We start from the raw sequence: 17,974 nt of genomic DNA, 5'->3' as shown, positions 1-17,974 counted from the left end.
AAATAAAAAATAATAGTATTAATTTATATAAATATAAAATAAAAAAAAATTAAATATATGAATAATTTATTTATATTAATATTATAAAATAATAATTATTTTTTTATATATATATTATTTTTTTATATTTTTTTTATTTTAATTTTTATATTTATAATGAGTTTTTTTTTTTTTTTTTTTTTTTTTTTTTTTTTTTTTTTTTTTTTTTTTTTGAATATTATATGAAATATTGTTCTATATAATTAAACATATATATATATATATATATATATATCATGTGTTTCTCACACGTTGTTTTCTTCAAATATTCATTTAATTAAATAAATAAATATATATATATATATATATGTCAGATGATAAGAAAAGGTGAATTATAAAAAATATATTATTTAATTAGACCTTTTTTTTGATCCTTTAAATTCCAGTTTATTCGTTCCAAAATTTTATTAATTCGAATTTCTTTTCCGGGTGTCTGCACAAAAAAAAATAAAAAATATAAAAATGTAAATAAATAAATAAATAAATATATATATATATATATATATATATATATATATATATATATTATATATATATTATATATATGTGTGTTTTTTTTTTTTTTTTTGGTTTACCTTTTAAAATTTTCAAGATCGAGTTGATTAAAATCGTAAGGATTGTTGATTGCTGAAAAGAATTTATTATTTTGATTGTTATTATATTGGCCTCTGACATATATGTTATTAATTTGAAGATGTAATAATAATTCATAGAAATAACAATTATTTGGTAATTTTATATATTTTATTTTTAAATAATCATTATAAGATTCTGATAGAATATTTTTCAAAACAGCTTTATGTGTATCTTTAAATTTGTTAATTTTCTTTTTCATATCCAAAATTTTAAAATCATATGCTTTCAAGAAATTATTATATTCTATTAGTTTATAAATTAATTTCAAATCTTGTGTTTCATTTGTTTTTTCTTTAAAAACAGAAAAATAATTTTCGAACATACTTATTAATTTTTCTTTTCCTATGAATATATATGGGAAGTATAAAATAGGTGTTTCTTTTAATATTTTTTGTTTTTCATAAATGTTTTGTATTTTATTATTATTTTCTTGATCTATAATATTTGTATTAGATATATGAATTGGTTGGTTCATTTTTTTTTGGGTATTGGATTTAGCAGGAGTGTATTTATATTTTTTATTCATAATAATATTAAAATTTTTATAATATTTATTAAAATCATGATAATATTTATTAAAATCATCATAATATATATTCAAGTCATCATAATATTTACTACATAGAGTATAACATATATTGAAGTCATCATTATATTTTTTTTTCTTTCTTAAAATATTTTTTTTTGGCATATCTTTTAGTTTTGTTCGTTTTTTATTAATAAATCTTATATCATTATAATAAAAAGATAATGCATGCTCTAAAACGGAGAGACTAAATACAGAGGCCATATCATTTGAAGTATTATATCCGCCTTCTAAAACACTAATTATTGGAAAATTTAATTTATTTTGTAATGATAAAACTAGTTGAGTTAAATAAAAATATGTGGATGTATTTTTTTTTATGAATCCATTATTTACATAATCAAGTTTATGTCCATCAAATCCAGCAGATAAGAATAATAAATTTGGTTTAAAATTATAAAGATGTATTAATATATTATCATGAAATAATTTTAGAAATTCAGTTGGACCAATATTTTTTTTTAATGTAACATTAATTATATAAGGATCTAATTCAACAGCATCATAACCTGTTCCTGGATAAAAAAATCCATCATATGCATGTATAGAACTAAAAAATGTAGTTTTTCTATCATCCTTATCTTTCCATGCTTTCCAAGAATATATATCTATATATTCATTTATTCTCATTTTTTTTAATCCTATATTTCTTATAATTTGTTCAGTACCATTTCCATGATGAACATCAAAATCTATAATAGCAATACGATCAAAACCTTTATAGCAATATTTTGCATAAGCTAAACCAATAGCTACATTGTTTAATATACAAAATCCTTGGCTACCTGCTGCAACATCTTCATCTGTTAAATTAAATTGAGCAGCACCAAAGGTACCTAAATGATGACCAGGTGGACGAACAACACAAAATATTTTCTTTCTACTATTAGGATTAAAATTGAGGGTATTTATTTTGCATGTTTTGCATTGATTACATTTTTTGCAATTTTTGCAATTTTTACATTTTTTCAATTTTTTCAATTTATTCAATTTTTTCAATTTATTCAATTTTTTGCATTTCTCACAATTTTTGCATTTTTTGCAATTTCTATATTTTTTACATTCTTTACAATTTTTTAATTTTTCATATTCATAATTCAAAATTTTCTTTTGGTCATATACAAAATCTACAGCTTTCAAAACAACCCCACTAGCATTAAGAGCACAATTAAAAGAATGTTTATTTACAAACGTATCATTATCTACTGGCAATAATTTTTCTAATTTACTTGTCGTTGATTTTTTATTTTTTAAATAATCTTCATTTCCTTTGCTACTGAAATTATTGCTTGATAATTTATCTTTTATATTGAAGAAATTACCTTGAGAGTTAGATGTACTATTATTATGTTGATTATCTAACAAAGTATTCTTACTCCTTTTTTCATCCATAAGAATATTATTATAATAAAGTAAATTGTTATTAAAATATATATTATTATTATAAAGTATATTATTATTATTAGAAATAATATTATTAGCTTCTGAATATGCATCATCTGTAAATATATTCACTTTTATACCATTTTCTAAAAACACATTTTTTTCATCTTCATAAATATATCTATCATCATAATAATTCCTATATTTTTCTTTAAATAAATATTTTTTTTTTTTCTTATTTTTTACTACATGTGAAACTATTGGTACATCCTTTATATTATCATTCAAAGATGTACGAACTTTTTCTAAATATTTGTTTATATAAATATCTCGATTTTTAATCAAATGATTCTTATGCATATTATTTAAAACTTTATTTTCTATTTCATTCTTTTTATTTATTAAATAAAATGTTTCCAATACATCATTCATTTCTCTGGGACTATCTTTATTACCACCATTATTATTATTATCATCATCATCATCATCATTATCTATAGTAAAGTTATAAAAATCATTATTATTATTATTATTATTATTATTATCATTATTATTTGTCAATAAATAATTTTTAAATCTCTTTTTTGCCTTTGCCAAAAAGTCATCAAAATATATATCATCATTATCATCATCACCATATGTGTTCTTAAAATTTCTTATTTTACTCAATATAAATTTTAAATACGAAATATCATGTACTCTCAATATATCATTCACTGTTGCTTTTCTATCAATACATGTAACTTTAAATTTTGCAAACGTATTTATATTTAAAATACCATGCTTATTAGATATTAGTACATCTAATCTTGTTGAATTTTCTGGAATATTGTTTTTCAATTTATTTCTTTCATATGGATGATCACATGGTTCTGGAACAAATATATGTTTAAAGCATTCTTTTGAATAAAATATTTCTATGCCATTCATTTTATTAATACGTTTCTTAATAATATTATTATAATTAAAATACTTATTTTCTTTCTTCTCTCTTGATTGACATAAAACTTCTAATGCATCATTCACTTTTTCGACATTATTTGAATGTACATAGTTATCATTCAAACAAAAATGAGCTTTATTAAAAGATATATCACATCCAATATTAATATTTTCAATCATATTATTTTCAATCATATTATTATCATCAACGTTGTTGCCACTTTCATTAATATCCTTATTTATAGAAGGCACACTCCTCAACGTATTTAAAAAATCCTCTGGATGAACATTTTCAATTTTCTCATAACTATTTACAAAAAAAGAATTACTTGTCGATGTCTCGCAATTTATTTTATTTTTTTTTATAGTACTACAAGGACCACTCTGAAAAAGATTATTATTCTGAAATTCGTTTCTTTTTTTTTCTTCTTCATCTTTAATAATATCATTGGATTTATTATTACATAAGATATTTTCATTTTTGTCATAATTATTAGTTCCATATGAAGATATATTTTTTCTTTTCTTACTTTTATCTGAATATACCAGTTTTTGCTCCTGCACATATTTGGCAAATGAAGACCACTTAATAATCTTATCACAATGATAGAGAAAAATATTTAAACAGTTATACATACAAGCTACTGAACATAAAAATGAAAACAGTTCTTTCATTAATAAAATATAAGAAAATACACAATTGTTGTAATTAAAAAGAATTTTTAAAAATTCAAAATTTCCTAATTCAATTATTTTAACCATTACACTTATATATAATTTTATAACATTATGAAGAAAATCTGCATTTATATTCTTAAAATAAAAAAATTTTCCATTTCTAATATATTTTTTATACATTTCATTTTTTTTATATTCTCCTTCTTTTTCATTACTTTGAACATTATTATTTTTGTTATTATTTTCTTGTTTCATTTTTTTAGCATCTATAAATAATGCTTGTCCTTCCTCACTTTCTGAATTAATTAAATACATCATATTATTTTCTTCATTTATATTATAATTCAAATTTGAGTACATTCCAGCATTATTAACACTACTATAATTTACTACATAATTATTATTATTATTATTATTATTTTTTTTTTTATTTTTTTTATTTATTTTTTTATTTTTTTTATTTTTTTTATTTTTTTTTTTATTTTTTTTTTCTTTTCTTTTTTGTTCTTTAGATATTTGACTATTTTTCCAGTTTTCATATCTTTCTAATAGAACAAAAAATAAGCATTCGATTGTATTATGTAAGAGTAAGAGAAAAATATACTGGTCACAATTATATAGAGTACAATGTAAAGGTAATTCATTCTTATGATTATATACAAATAGATCTACATTTAAATATAATAATACATATATAATATTAAGATTTCCTACTAAGCAAGCTTTATGTATTAATGTATTTTTATTTTCATCTGCTTCATTAAAATTTATTACATTAATCCATAAATCATTAACATATGGTTCTTTTTCAAATTTATAGTTTCCTTGCTTCTCATCTTTTTTATATATTCTTCTTATAATATTATTATCATCATATAAATCATATTCATTTATATTCATTTGAAAAAAACCATTCTGCATATGTGTTATAGTAGATCTAGCGAACTTATCATAAATTTCTTTTAGTTTGTCATTGAATAAAGTTTCTTTCTCATTTATACAATTATATATATTTTTTTCTTCTTTTGCATCTTCATCCATATTAGTATTTTCCTTTAAATATTTATTATTAATTTCTTTTTTAAAAAACTTTCTCAATGTATTTTCATCTTCTATATCTGATAAAATATCTTCACTTAGATCACTAGATACACTACTGCTACTATCTGAGTGGTTCATATAGTTCTCTTGGTTTGTTCTCACATTATTACCACCAATCTTATCAAAAAAACTACTAGGAATATTATCATTATTATTATTAAAATATGGATTATATGTATTCTTCTTTCTGCTATTATTCCTCTTCTTTTTATTTACAATTTTAAACTCTTCTCTATTAAATATTTTGTTGCGATTAGAAAAATAATCATTAATATGTATAGTAGGAATATTAACATGTTCAAAGAAAGGTGTCATGAAATATTTTCTTTTACAATAAAAGGATATGTTATTTTTATTTTTTTTTTTTTTTTTTGAACTCTTTTTTTGATTTAAAAGATTTGTTAAGTTATCTCCATTTTCTTCTTCATTCTTAATGCATAATATTTGTGGTCTAGTGCAAAGGCTTTGTTCTACATCTTCTATTCCCTTATTATTTTTGCATATCTTCTTATTATCTTCAATCGATTTATATTCCTCTACATTTTTATTTTCGATTGTGTCTTTCTGTTCATTTTTATTTCTATTTGTGTTCTTCCAATTATGATATGTAATGAAGAAATTTTTAGAAAAAGGAAATCTTGGCAAAGAAAAATAAAAGAGTATAAGTAATAGTATACGAAATATCTTTTTGTGATATTTTTTTATATATATTCTAGAAAAAAGAATACATATAAAATGATTTTTGGACATAATATCTTTAAAATATACATTTAATAATAATAAATCATTCAAATAATTATTTTTATGAAAATATTTATTTTTATTTTCTGTATCTGCTATATCCAATTCTCCATTCATAAACATATTAATATTATATATATCCATATAATTAATAATATCCTTTGAATTTTTATCATGGTGATCTTTTAATTTGATACCTTCCAATGTTTTATATTTAAATAATAAAACATGGAAATTATTTCGTCTTTTTAATATATACTTATAAAAATTCTTATATAATCTTAAATCATTCGTTTTTAGAATTCTTATGTAATTATGTAGATATGGATAGAATAATAATAAAAATAATATATATGATTTACAATGATATAAACATAATTCTATAGCTGTCTTATTTTCTAAGTTTATATCATTCAATGTATCTCTATAATTACTTTTTAATATGTAACATATATAATATATCTTATTATTCAATATATTCAAACATAATAAATTGTCCTTCTTCTTCTTTTTTATTTTATCTAATTCGTATTCATAACGAATATTTCTTTTATCTTTCTCGATATTCATTTTGGATACAAATTATATACAAACATATATAAATAAAGAGATACACAAATAAACAGATACATAAATAAACAGATAAATAAATAAATATAGAGATATATAAATAAATAAAGAGATATATAAATAAATAAAGAGATATATAAATAAATAAAGAGATATATAAATAAATAAATAATAAAATAATGCAACCACACAAATATAAAGATAAATATAATATATTATATATATATATATATATATATGTACTTGTTTTATTCAGAATGTATATGTGTCTATAAATATATAGCACATATACCTTCCATGATAATTCAAATATATATATAATATGTATAAATACAAATATACAATATTCAATATACATCTATTATTTTTTATAATTTTTAAAATTTTTATAATTTTTATAATTTTTTTATATTTTATAATTTTTTTTTATATTTTATAATTTTTATAATTTTTATATATTTTTTATAATTTTTATAATTTTTATATATTTTTTATAATTTTTATAATTTTTATATATTTAGTAATTTTTTATTTTTTTTATATTTTTTTATTTTAAAAGAACCACATATATATAAATATAAAAGAACACTATTTCTATATAATATATAAATAACGAACAATATCAAAAAGGAAAAAAAAAAAAAAAACACAATTTTTAAATATATTATATGTATGTATGTATATATATGTATGTATATATATATATGTATATATATGTATGTATATATATATATATGTATATATATGTATGTATATATATATATGTATATATATATATGTATATATATATGTATGTATATATATATATGTATATATATATATGTATATATATGTATGTATATATATATATGTATATATATGTATGTATATATATATATATATATATATATATATGTATATATATGTATGTATATATATATATATGTATATATATATATGTATATATAATTACATAATATATGTATCCATATAATATAAGCATGTACTCTCAAAAAATATATTCCCAAAAAATTTTATAACAGAGCTTATAATAATTCTCACATATAACAAGTATCACTATGTATTATATATATATATATATATATATTTTTTTTTTTTTTTTATTTCTATAATAATTTTTTTTTTTTTTTTTCTTATACTATATTCTATGGAATAAATAAATATATATATATATATATATAATATATATATATAATATACATATATATATATTTATTTATACTATATTGTAAATGCCCTTATATATATTTTAATATTATATATATAATATATAAAAAACATATATATATAAATAAATATATATATATATTTTTATATATAATATATATTTTTTATATATATTAAATATAACAAATAAGATGTATATAAAAATATTATTATTTTTATATTCAAAATAATATTATTTTAATATATATATATATATTATTAATATTAATAAAAAAAATAAAATATCTTAAACCAAGAAATATGTTTTTTTTTATTATATATCTAGAAAACGAAGATATTTTCAAATTTTTTCTTTTTTAAAAGAATAAAAGAATAAAATAATAAAATAATAAATTTAAAAATAAAATATATTTTTATTTATTAAAAATATTATAATAATTTTATATTTAAATAAAAAGAAAATATATTTTTTTTTTTTTTTTTTTATATATAATATATATTTATATATAAAAATAAATATTTTTAAATATAAAAATATGACATAATATCTTTTATTTTTATAATTTTTATTATGTTTTTGTTAATTTATTGCATATTTTTTTATATTTTTAATATTTTCCATTGTACGTATTTCTTTCTATTAATGTCATTTATATATATACATGCTTATCTATATTTTTGAATGCATCAAAAGAAGTACATATAATATCGTTTTTTTGTCAGCATTTATAAGTTTATATATTTTTAGGAGTACACCAAATAAAGAAAATAAGAAAAAGAAGAAAAGTTAATGAGTAAAGAGGTCAACATCACATGTACACGTATTTCTTTTTTATTTTTTTTTTTTTTTTTTGATTTTATTTAAGCAATGAGGGACCTATATAATTATATGTATATATAATAAGGAGGACATAAAAAATAAATACACATAAAATATGTATATATATAAATATGTAAATATTTATATATTTATATATTTATATATATCCTATTTGTTAAGATCTTAAAACATAATATAAGCTTTATAATATATATATATAAAATATATATATATATATATTAAGGACATAAAAATATAAATATATTTTTATTCTATATTATATATATATATTATTTTTTTATTTGTAAAAATGAGTTATTTTAATAAAAAGATAATGAATCGTATGAACCGAAATGAGGGGGAACCCTTTTTTCAAAATAATAACGATAATAAAAATGATAACAATAATAATAATTTATATATAAATAAAAAAAATTATGATAATAATTATAATATAAATAATGTTAATATCCCTAACAACCCTTTTCAAAATAATGACTACTTAAATGTTGAAGGGATTAATAAAATAGATACAAATATTATGCATAATAATTTCATAAATAATAATAATATTAATAATAATAATAATATAATTGACACGAATCCATTTGGAAATACAACAAATATAAATGATAATAATACAATCAATAAAGATCCATTTTCAAACAATTTTCATATGAACAATAAAAATAATATCAACGATAATATGATTAATAAAAAATATATAACAAATGATGATAATGAAGAAGAATTACCATTGTTAGAAGAACTCGGAATTAATTTTGATCTCATATCTAAAAGAATGAAATCTGTTTTTTTATTTTATAAGTAACATAAAAAAAATATATATATATAAATATATATATATATATATATATATATATATATATAGTTTTTTATATAATCAATTATTAATTGTTTGTAATATATTCTATCTTAATATATAATAGATCATGTTTATCATATTTATTCGAATAAGTTATATAAAAATTAAAATAAATATATACATATATATGTTTATGTTTGGTTTATGTTCTTTTTTAGAATTGATCATACATTATTTGAGAACTCAGACTTGTCTGGACCTTTAATAATTGTTCTTTCTTTAGGATTTATTTTATTACTAGTATAAAAAGAATATATATATAAATATGGGCATATATATATTAATATATTTATTTATTTATTCATTTATTTATTTATTTATTTATTTATTCATTTATTTATTTATTTATTTAGGCTGGAAAAGCTTCTTTTAGTTATATATATTTGATTGGTATTGTTAGTAGCTTAAGTATATATTTACTTCTTAATATGATGAGTCAGGTGAAAATAAATAAAACAAAATAAAAGATAAATCATATATATATATATATATATATATATATATATACTTATATTTTTACATTATAGAATTCAACTGTGGATTTATATCGAACCATTAGTATGCTTGGTTATGCTCTATTACCTTTAGTCATATTATCTTTAATATCTATTATTATTAATTTAAGGTAAATAATTAAGGAAGTTTCTTAAATAAAGAAAAATATAAATTCAAATCAACAAAATAAAATAAAATAATTAAAATAATTGAGTAATACAAAAATAATTAACTACTAAAAAGAAAATAATTAAATCAAAAAAAAAATAAATAAATGATAAAAAAAAAAAAATAATTAGCTACTAAAAAGAAAAATAATTAGATGATAAAATAAAAATAATTAACTACTAAAAAGAAAAATAATTAGATGATAAAAAATAAAAATAATTAGATGATAAAAAAAAATAATTAAATTTAATATTATATAATATAATATAATATAATATTATATTATATTATATTATATTTAATATTATATAATATAATATTATATTATATTATATTATATTTTATTTTCCTTTTTTTTTTGTAGATCTAAAAAAGGATATTGTATATCATTTTTTTGTATTTTATGGTCAGCTTTAACAGCTTCTCGATTTTTTGAAGTGGTAATAATATAATTATATTATATTATTTTATATGTCAAAATAAATATATATAATTGTATGAGAATATCTCATTTATATAATATATATATATATATATATATATATTTTTTTTTTTAGGCACTGCGCATGAACAGTCAAAGATACCTTGTGGCTTATCCTATATTTTTATTATATTCATGTTTTGCCTTAATTATAATTTTTTAGTGTATATATTTTTTTAATGTTTTTAAATCCATTTTTTCTAATTTTTTCTTCATTTTATTTTCTTGTTGTTCAAGATGCTCATTTGTATCATCACAATAACCGAAGTAATGAATATTAACAATCTTTTCGAAGTTCCTTGCATCCTTTTTTTTTTTTAAATTAAGTTCCTTTTTATCTTCATTCTCTTTAAATAGTAGTTCCTTAACACCCTTCAAATTTTTCGCTGCTCCGAAATATTTGTAGTTGTTACTTCCCCTCAATTCGCTAGCTAAAAAAAAAAAAAAAAAAAAAAAAAAAAATATTCACACATATAAATATATATATATATATATATAATATATATGTATAAGCATATCTGAGGGTATATGTTATATGTCCATTCATATAAATATTATAATATCATAAGTAAATTTTATGAAAAGTCATTTATTTATTAAATATTACAAATATATATAAAAATATATAAATATATATATATATATATATATATATATATATATATATATAAAATTTTATACTTACAGTGTGCACTTATTAAAAGGTTAGACTCCCTGGAGTAATCCTTTCCTCCCAGCTAAAAAAAAAATAAAGAATAAATAAAACATTATAAACACACAATATAAATAAATGAATACATATATATATATATATATATATTTATATTTATTTATTTATTATATTTTTATCTACCTGGACTATTCTTGCTTCCCATTTGTTCTTTATAAAAATGAGTTTGTTGATCTGGTCATTCAATTCTCTAATATGTTGATCACTCAAACTGTGATTTTGGATTTCCTTTATCTTCTTACACATCTCTTTGATAATATATATTCGACTATAAATATCGTGTAACGATAAAATAATTAAGAAATTAAGATTTTAAGAAATATAGACATATATATATACATATATATATATATATATATATATATATATATATATATATATATATATATATATATATATATGATAATTAAAAAGACAAAAAATTATGAAATAGCACAATAAAAGTGAGCACATAAACACATAACAATTATATGTATATATTTATATATATATATATATATATATGTATATTTTTTTTTTTTTTTTTTTTACTATTTAAGGGCGTCGTCCAAATTTTCAACCTCGTCAATATTTTTGGGTATTTTAAAAAATTCTCTTTTGTCAGGTATTTCTTTTGCCTTAATCCACTGATTCAACATAGACTTTCCTTTTTCTACATTCCTCGCCATTTTTTTTAATACTTATCAAAATAAAATAAAAAAAATAAAAATGATAATATATATATCTTGCGCTCTACTAGACTAATAATTAAATATATATATATATATAAATTTATTTAAATATAAATTATAATTGTAATACTATGAAAAATATCTTATAATTATGTTATAAATAAATACATGTATTTTTATTATAAAAAAAAGGAATAAGAATATAATTAAAACGTAATGATATAAATATTTTGTAGAAATCTTTTCATATTTAAAAATATATATATATATATATATATATTATCACATTTGATTTAATATGTCAATATAATTTTTTTTATTTTTTTTATTTTTTTTATTTTTTTATATTTTTATATTTTAATTATAATAAAAATATTAAGGAAATTATAAATACATAATATAATACATATAAATTAAATAATATATATATAATATAATATATATATATATTTTTTATGATGTATATACATATATTTTAAATCCATCTATCTATATAATATATAAATAAATGTATATATATATATAATATATATATATAATATATATATATATATATATATTAATTAACAGTGTATTAATAAATAGTATATAATATTTTATTTAGCTCATATATATTATATGCAAATAATGGATAAGGATATTTTTAATACACATAAAATTATTGAGTTTCAAGCTAACCAAAAAAATATATTTCAAATTTGGAAGGAATATGTAAAAGAAGAACTGTTGTTAATGCACTCAGAAGAAAATAATACATGTAATAATAAAATAAATAATATATATAATATATATAATACATATAATACATATAATTATGTATATTATAAAAAAATTGAAAAATATAATCATATAAAATCAATAAGAAATTTTTATAAATATGCCGACGAATGGAAGGAACTACCAATCTCATTAGAATGTAGCGAACACATTTATAGCAACTATGATTTTATAAAAAAAAAAAAAGATAGACATAAAAAAAATATTAAACACCTAGATGATAAAGAAAAAAAAAGTGATTCACAGTCAGAAAGTGAAAAATTAAAACAAGATGAAAATAAAGAAATTATAAACTACCAATATGATACAAGTAAGTCATCAAAAATATTTAATAATGATAATCAAAGTATAAAAAGTAATAAACTTATAGATGATATTAAAATAAATAATAAAGTATTATCTTATGAAAATTATTTAGATATATATGAAAAATATATTGAATGTTTAAATAAAAATATAGAAAAAAACTTAAAAGAAAATGAAACATGTATTGTTACATATAATAATTTTATAAATAGAGATATTAATATAATATATAAAGAAAATATTAATTTTTTAAAATATTTTTATTCATGTTTAAATATTATAAAAGAAAATAAAATTATTATACCTAAAGGTTTTTATCTATATGAATTAATATATCCACAAACAATTCATTCATTTCCTGTAATTAATAAATTTAATTATTATTTTGTCAAATTATTTATAAATAATAAATGGTATTTAATATTTGTAAATCTATATCTACCTTATAATAAAAATAATCATCATATATTGTCATGTTATTCAACTTTTACACAAGAAATATGGACACATATATTAATTAAAGCATTATATAAATGTTTTCATCTTTTCCATTTTAAAAATTATCACCTACATATAATTGAAATGTTAACAGGTCTTAAATTTATTAAATCATCCTTTAATATTAATAAAATCATAAATAATTATAAAAATAATTATATTCAATGTGTCCTTTTAAATCAACATGAAAAAGAAAAGTCCACTAATAATAATAAAAAAGAAAATCATAATAAAAATATTCAAAATTTTAATATAGGCATCACTACTATGCCCCACAACACACACTATAATAATAATAATAATAATAATAATAATAATAATAATAGTAATAAAAATGTCTATAAAATAACAGACAATAATAATAAACAAAATATTTACAACCAATCAAATAATTCCATATCTATAAAAAATAATCCATTCTTTTATTTTTTAATATGCTCTTTTCAAGATAAACAATTTATAAGCGTAAAATGTTCTGACATAAAACCTGACAACTACATACAAATGTCTAACCATACAACTAATCAAAAAAAAGAAAAAGAAAAAGAAAAAAATTTACTCAAGGGATATAAATATATAAACACAAAAGGAAATATTCAAATTTCTAACGCTCAATTAGTACCACTTTTTAAAAATACACCTGATATGGATTCATCTCAAAAATATATTAAACCATCATCCATATCAACAAATGATCATGATATTAAAATGATATATAATCATAACGAACTAACATATAAAAAATACAATATTGTAATAAATGAAAATACACAAAATGTTATTCAATCTATTAAAGATATATTATCCAACGAACTAAATAAATTTCAAAAAATAAAAAATAATGATGATTCAGATAAAAGTACTACTAAAAATATTCATTTGAAAAAAGATAATAAAAAGGTAAACAAAAATTATATACATATATATATATATATATATATATATATATATATATGTATATAATATTAAAAATCATGTGACTTATAAAATAATGTAGTCTTAAATTATAATTAACATAATTAATATTATATTATTTAATTTTTAATCATTAATATATATATATATATATTTATTTATATTTATATATTAACCATACTTATCAGAATAATAAAGATATTTATAAATGGTTTAAAGACAACGAAATTGAAAAAATCCTAGAACTAATAAACCTTAATTATTCATCAGATTACCAAATAAAAATAGACCCATCATTAAAAAATAAGAAAATCGTCTCTTATCTTAATAAAAACAAATTTGAATTAATATCATTAAATGAATATATCAAAAATAGATTGAAACCTTTTAAAGAAATACATAAAAGTAACAGCGTAAAAAATATTATACCCAAATCTGATCAACATATATATATAGACAAAAAAAAAGGAAACAATAATCAAACCAAAAATGATAATATGGATAATAATCATATTTTATCTGATCCTAATATGTCAGTACTACCAAATGATTGTCCATATGTTATATTAATTTGTTACATATCAATCAAAGAAGAACAAACAGAAAATAACAAAAAAAAAGAAACAAATTTTAATATACAAAATGATGATATAAAATGTGAAAAAGATAATGTCAACATAAATAAATTTTGGGATTTTTTTATTTACTTTTTTCCTCATCAAATGTGTAAATATAATAATTATAAAGAAATATATAATTTTGATGAACAAGGAAAAAATTCTGAACAAGTCAGAAAAAAGAAGAAGAAAAAGAAGAAGAAGAAGAAGAAGAAGAAGAAGAGGAAGAAAAAAAAAAAAAAAAAAAAAAAAACAGCTAGCCAAATATTTGAAGCAAGAAAAAAAAAAAAAAAAAAGGAGGAAGAAATATTATTTTTAAATGATATGTATGATTCCAATTTGTTTTTTAAAAAAATAGGTGAAAGGGATCATAATGAGGATATTATTCCTTTTATACCATGTACTAACTTTTTACAACAAGTATTAAATAATAATGATTATAAAAATTATTTTTTTTATAATAAAATAGTGAAAAGGAAAATACGTCTTGAAAAAAATAAGGAACACTTTTTTATTTTGTATACAAAAAGACCTGAATATAATGATTTTTACATTGAATGGATAAATGAAAAGAAACAAAATCTTGAGAGGAATTATATGATAAGTAGTTCATTTATAACAATTGAGGAATATTTTGAGAAATATATGAAAATGTCTATGTCTTTTTTAGAAAAAAAAGAGATTTCTTTAAAAAAAGAAATGTTGAATAACAAGGTTTTATTAAAATTTGTAGTCACCATAAATATGAATGATAAAAAAGAAGAGAATGGTGAACATGGACAGGATATAAATGTAAATATAAATCATACAACTCACATAGAAAGAATAAATCATGATATATCACAACAACTTGGTCATTTTAATGAATTAATTAATTTCCATTTTTATCTTATAATTAAAATTAATAATTTTAATATAGTTCCATATTTAAATTTATATATGTGTAGAATAAAGAATGATGATATGTTATATATTCAAAATAATATAGAAGAAGAAGAAGAAAAAAATAAAATAAAAAATAACAAAATAAAAAATGACAAAATAAAAAATAACAAAATAAAAAATAATAAAATAAAAAGTAAAAAAATAAAAAACAATGCATCTAAAAAAAATAATTCAATATATGATTGTGAGGAATATTTTAATATTGTAGGAACATTTTATAAATATTCATTAGATGAATTAATTTATAAAATATATATTCCTTTGGATCAAATAAATAAACATCATAAATATCTTTTCTTATTAGTAACAAAAAAGTTATTATGGAAATATAATGTAAATTTTAATATTTATATAAATGTAGCATATCCTAAAGAGGATCATAATATATGCTATAACAATTATGATAATTCAAAAAAAAATAGAAAAAAGGAAATAGCCACAGATATTTTTGAGGTACCATCTTGTTGTTCAAATAATACATTTACATATACATTTACAGTATCACAAAAAGACATATGTAAAAATATTATGAACAAAGATGATAGTAATAGGAGTAATTTTATGAATAAGAATATATTACATATTGATAATAAAAATATAACTAATATGTCAGATGTGCAAAGATTAGATTCGTATGATCAGAAGAATAAGAATATTCATGATAATTTATGTTGTAAGAATATAATTCAAATTGTTAAAAAGATAATTCTAAAAAATAAAAATGAATACACATATGGTAGTATATTCATACAATTAAAAAATTGTCATCTATATGAATATATAGAAACAAAAATTATAAAAATAGAAAAATCAAAAAAAAAAATTATGACAGGTAATCATTTTGATTTGGATTTTATCTTAACAAATTATAAAAGAAATATTATATTATCAAAGAAAAAAAAAAAGAATATATTTTTTAAACATGTATTATTAAATACAAATGATACATATATTATTGTTATAAAGGTAAAAATTAAAAATCATGATAATTCACCTAAATTAGATTTAAAGATAATAAATAATGATACATATATATGTAAATGTGATAGTAAAGATATTGATTTAAATAAATCATTATTAGATGATGAAAAAAATTACAAATATAAAAAAGAAACACATTCAAATAATATTATAATTAACCTTGACATATTATTAAATTTTATTGATTATGTTCATTTGAAAGATGATACTACAACATATGAAGATATCAATACAGAAATAGATAAATATAAAGAACATAAAAAAATAGATATAGAACAATTAAAATTTTGTTTCAGTCAAAATATACTTGGAAATATTTTTGATTTTAAAAATGAAATGTTATTATATTTTAAAAGAAATTATGAAAATATATATATGCATATAATAAAAAATTTATGTGATTTTAATAATTATAATAAAGAAAATCATCAAACGGAATATATAAAAAGACTAAATGATAATGAAAAAAATTACAATAATAATAAATTATATATTAACAAAATAAATGACAAGGATAAAAATATAAAAATTGATCATATCAATAGACAGAATATAAAAAAAAGCATAATAAATAATATCAGTGATAATAATATAGGATCATATCAAGAAAATAATAATTTATATTTGAATCAAAATGTATTTCATTATATCACATCAAATATTTTAAAATATGATGAAGAATCCTTGCGTTATATATTTTATAAATTTTTTGAAAATAATATTAAAGAAATACATATCAATAAATTTATAGAAATATGTAAAAATATAGAAAACATAGAAAATATTAAAAATTGTTCTTTTTTAATAAAAATAGAACAAAAAATTGAAAAGAATAATATTT

General features: G+C 17.1%; 4 protein-coding genes across 4 annotated transcripts in view; 2 read left to right on the top strand and 2 right to left on the bottom strand.

Moving 5' to 3' along the window:
• Positions 1–426: 426 nt before the first annotated feature.
• On the bottom strand, positions 427–6,676 carry PGSY75_1472200 (putative histone deacetylase; the record flags this gene model as incomplete). The annotated part of the gene is made up of 2 exons (XM_018788399.1): positions 427–472; positions 615–6,676. 2 exons carry the CDS (start codon positions 6,674–6,676, stop codon positions 427–429), a joined length of 6,108 nt encoding a protein of 2,035 aa, XP_018639771.1.
• A 2,297-nt stretch (positions 6,677–8,973) lies between these two features.
• On the top strand, positions 8,974–10,856 carry PGSY75_1472100 (putative Yip1 protein; the record flags this gene model as incomplete). The annotated part of the gene is made up of 6 exons (XM_018788398.1): positions 8,974–9,491; positions 9,708–9,789; positions 9,903–9,989; positions 10,077–10,174; positions 10,577–10,652; positions 10,770–10,856. The coding sequence occupies 6 exons, from the start codon at positions 8,974–8,976 to the stop codon at positions 10,854–10,856; spliced, it is 948 nt and encodes a 315-aa protein (XP_018639770.1).
• Positions 10,853–12,091, bottom strand: PGSY75_1472000 (putative pre-mRNA-splicing factor ISY1; the record flags this gene model as incomplete). Its single annotated transcript, XM_018788397.1, has 4 exons — positions 10,853–11,124; positions 11,379–11,430; positions 11,547–11,691; positions 11,955–12,091. The coding sequence occupies 4 exons, from the start codon at positions 12,089–12,091 to the stop codon at positions 10,853–10,855; spliced, it is 606 nt and encodes a 201-aa protein (XP_018639769.1).
• A 630-nt stretch (positions 12,092–12,721) lies between these two features.
• Positions 12,722–17,974, top strand: part of PGSY75_1471900 (hypothetical protein) — a gene marked incomplete at both ends in the record, with an annotated part of 6,449 nt that continues 1,196 nt past the window's right edge. The window contains 2 exons of the mRNA XM_018788396.1: positions 12,722–14,563; positions 14,779–17,974. The exon at positions 14,779–17,974 is cut by the window's right edge and continues 1,196 nt beyond it. Coding sequence (XP_018639768.1) covers positions 12,722–14,563; positions 14,779–17,974 — 5,038 coding nt within the window. The remainder of the gene's footprint in view (positions 14,564–14,778) is intronic.

This window comes from Plasmodium gaboni, chromosome 14, assembly GCF_001602025.1.
Source record: "Plasmodium gaboni strain SY75 chromosome 14, whole genome shotgun sequence".
NCBI lineage: Eukaryota > Apicomplexa > Aconoidasida > Haemosporida > Plasmodiidae > Plasmodium > Plasmodium gaboni.
This window is presented reverse-complemented; position numbering and strand designations above follow the sequence as displayed.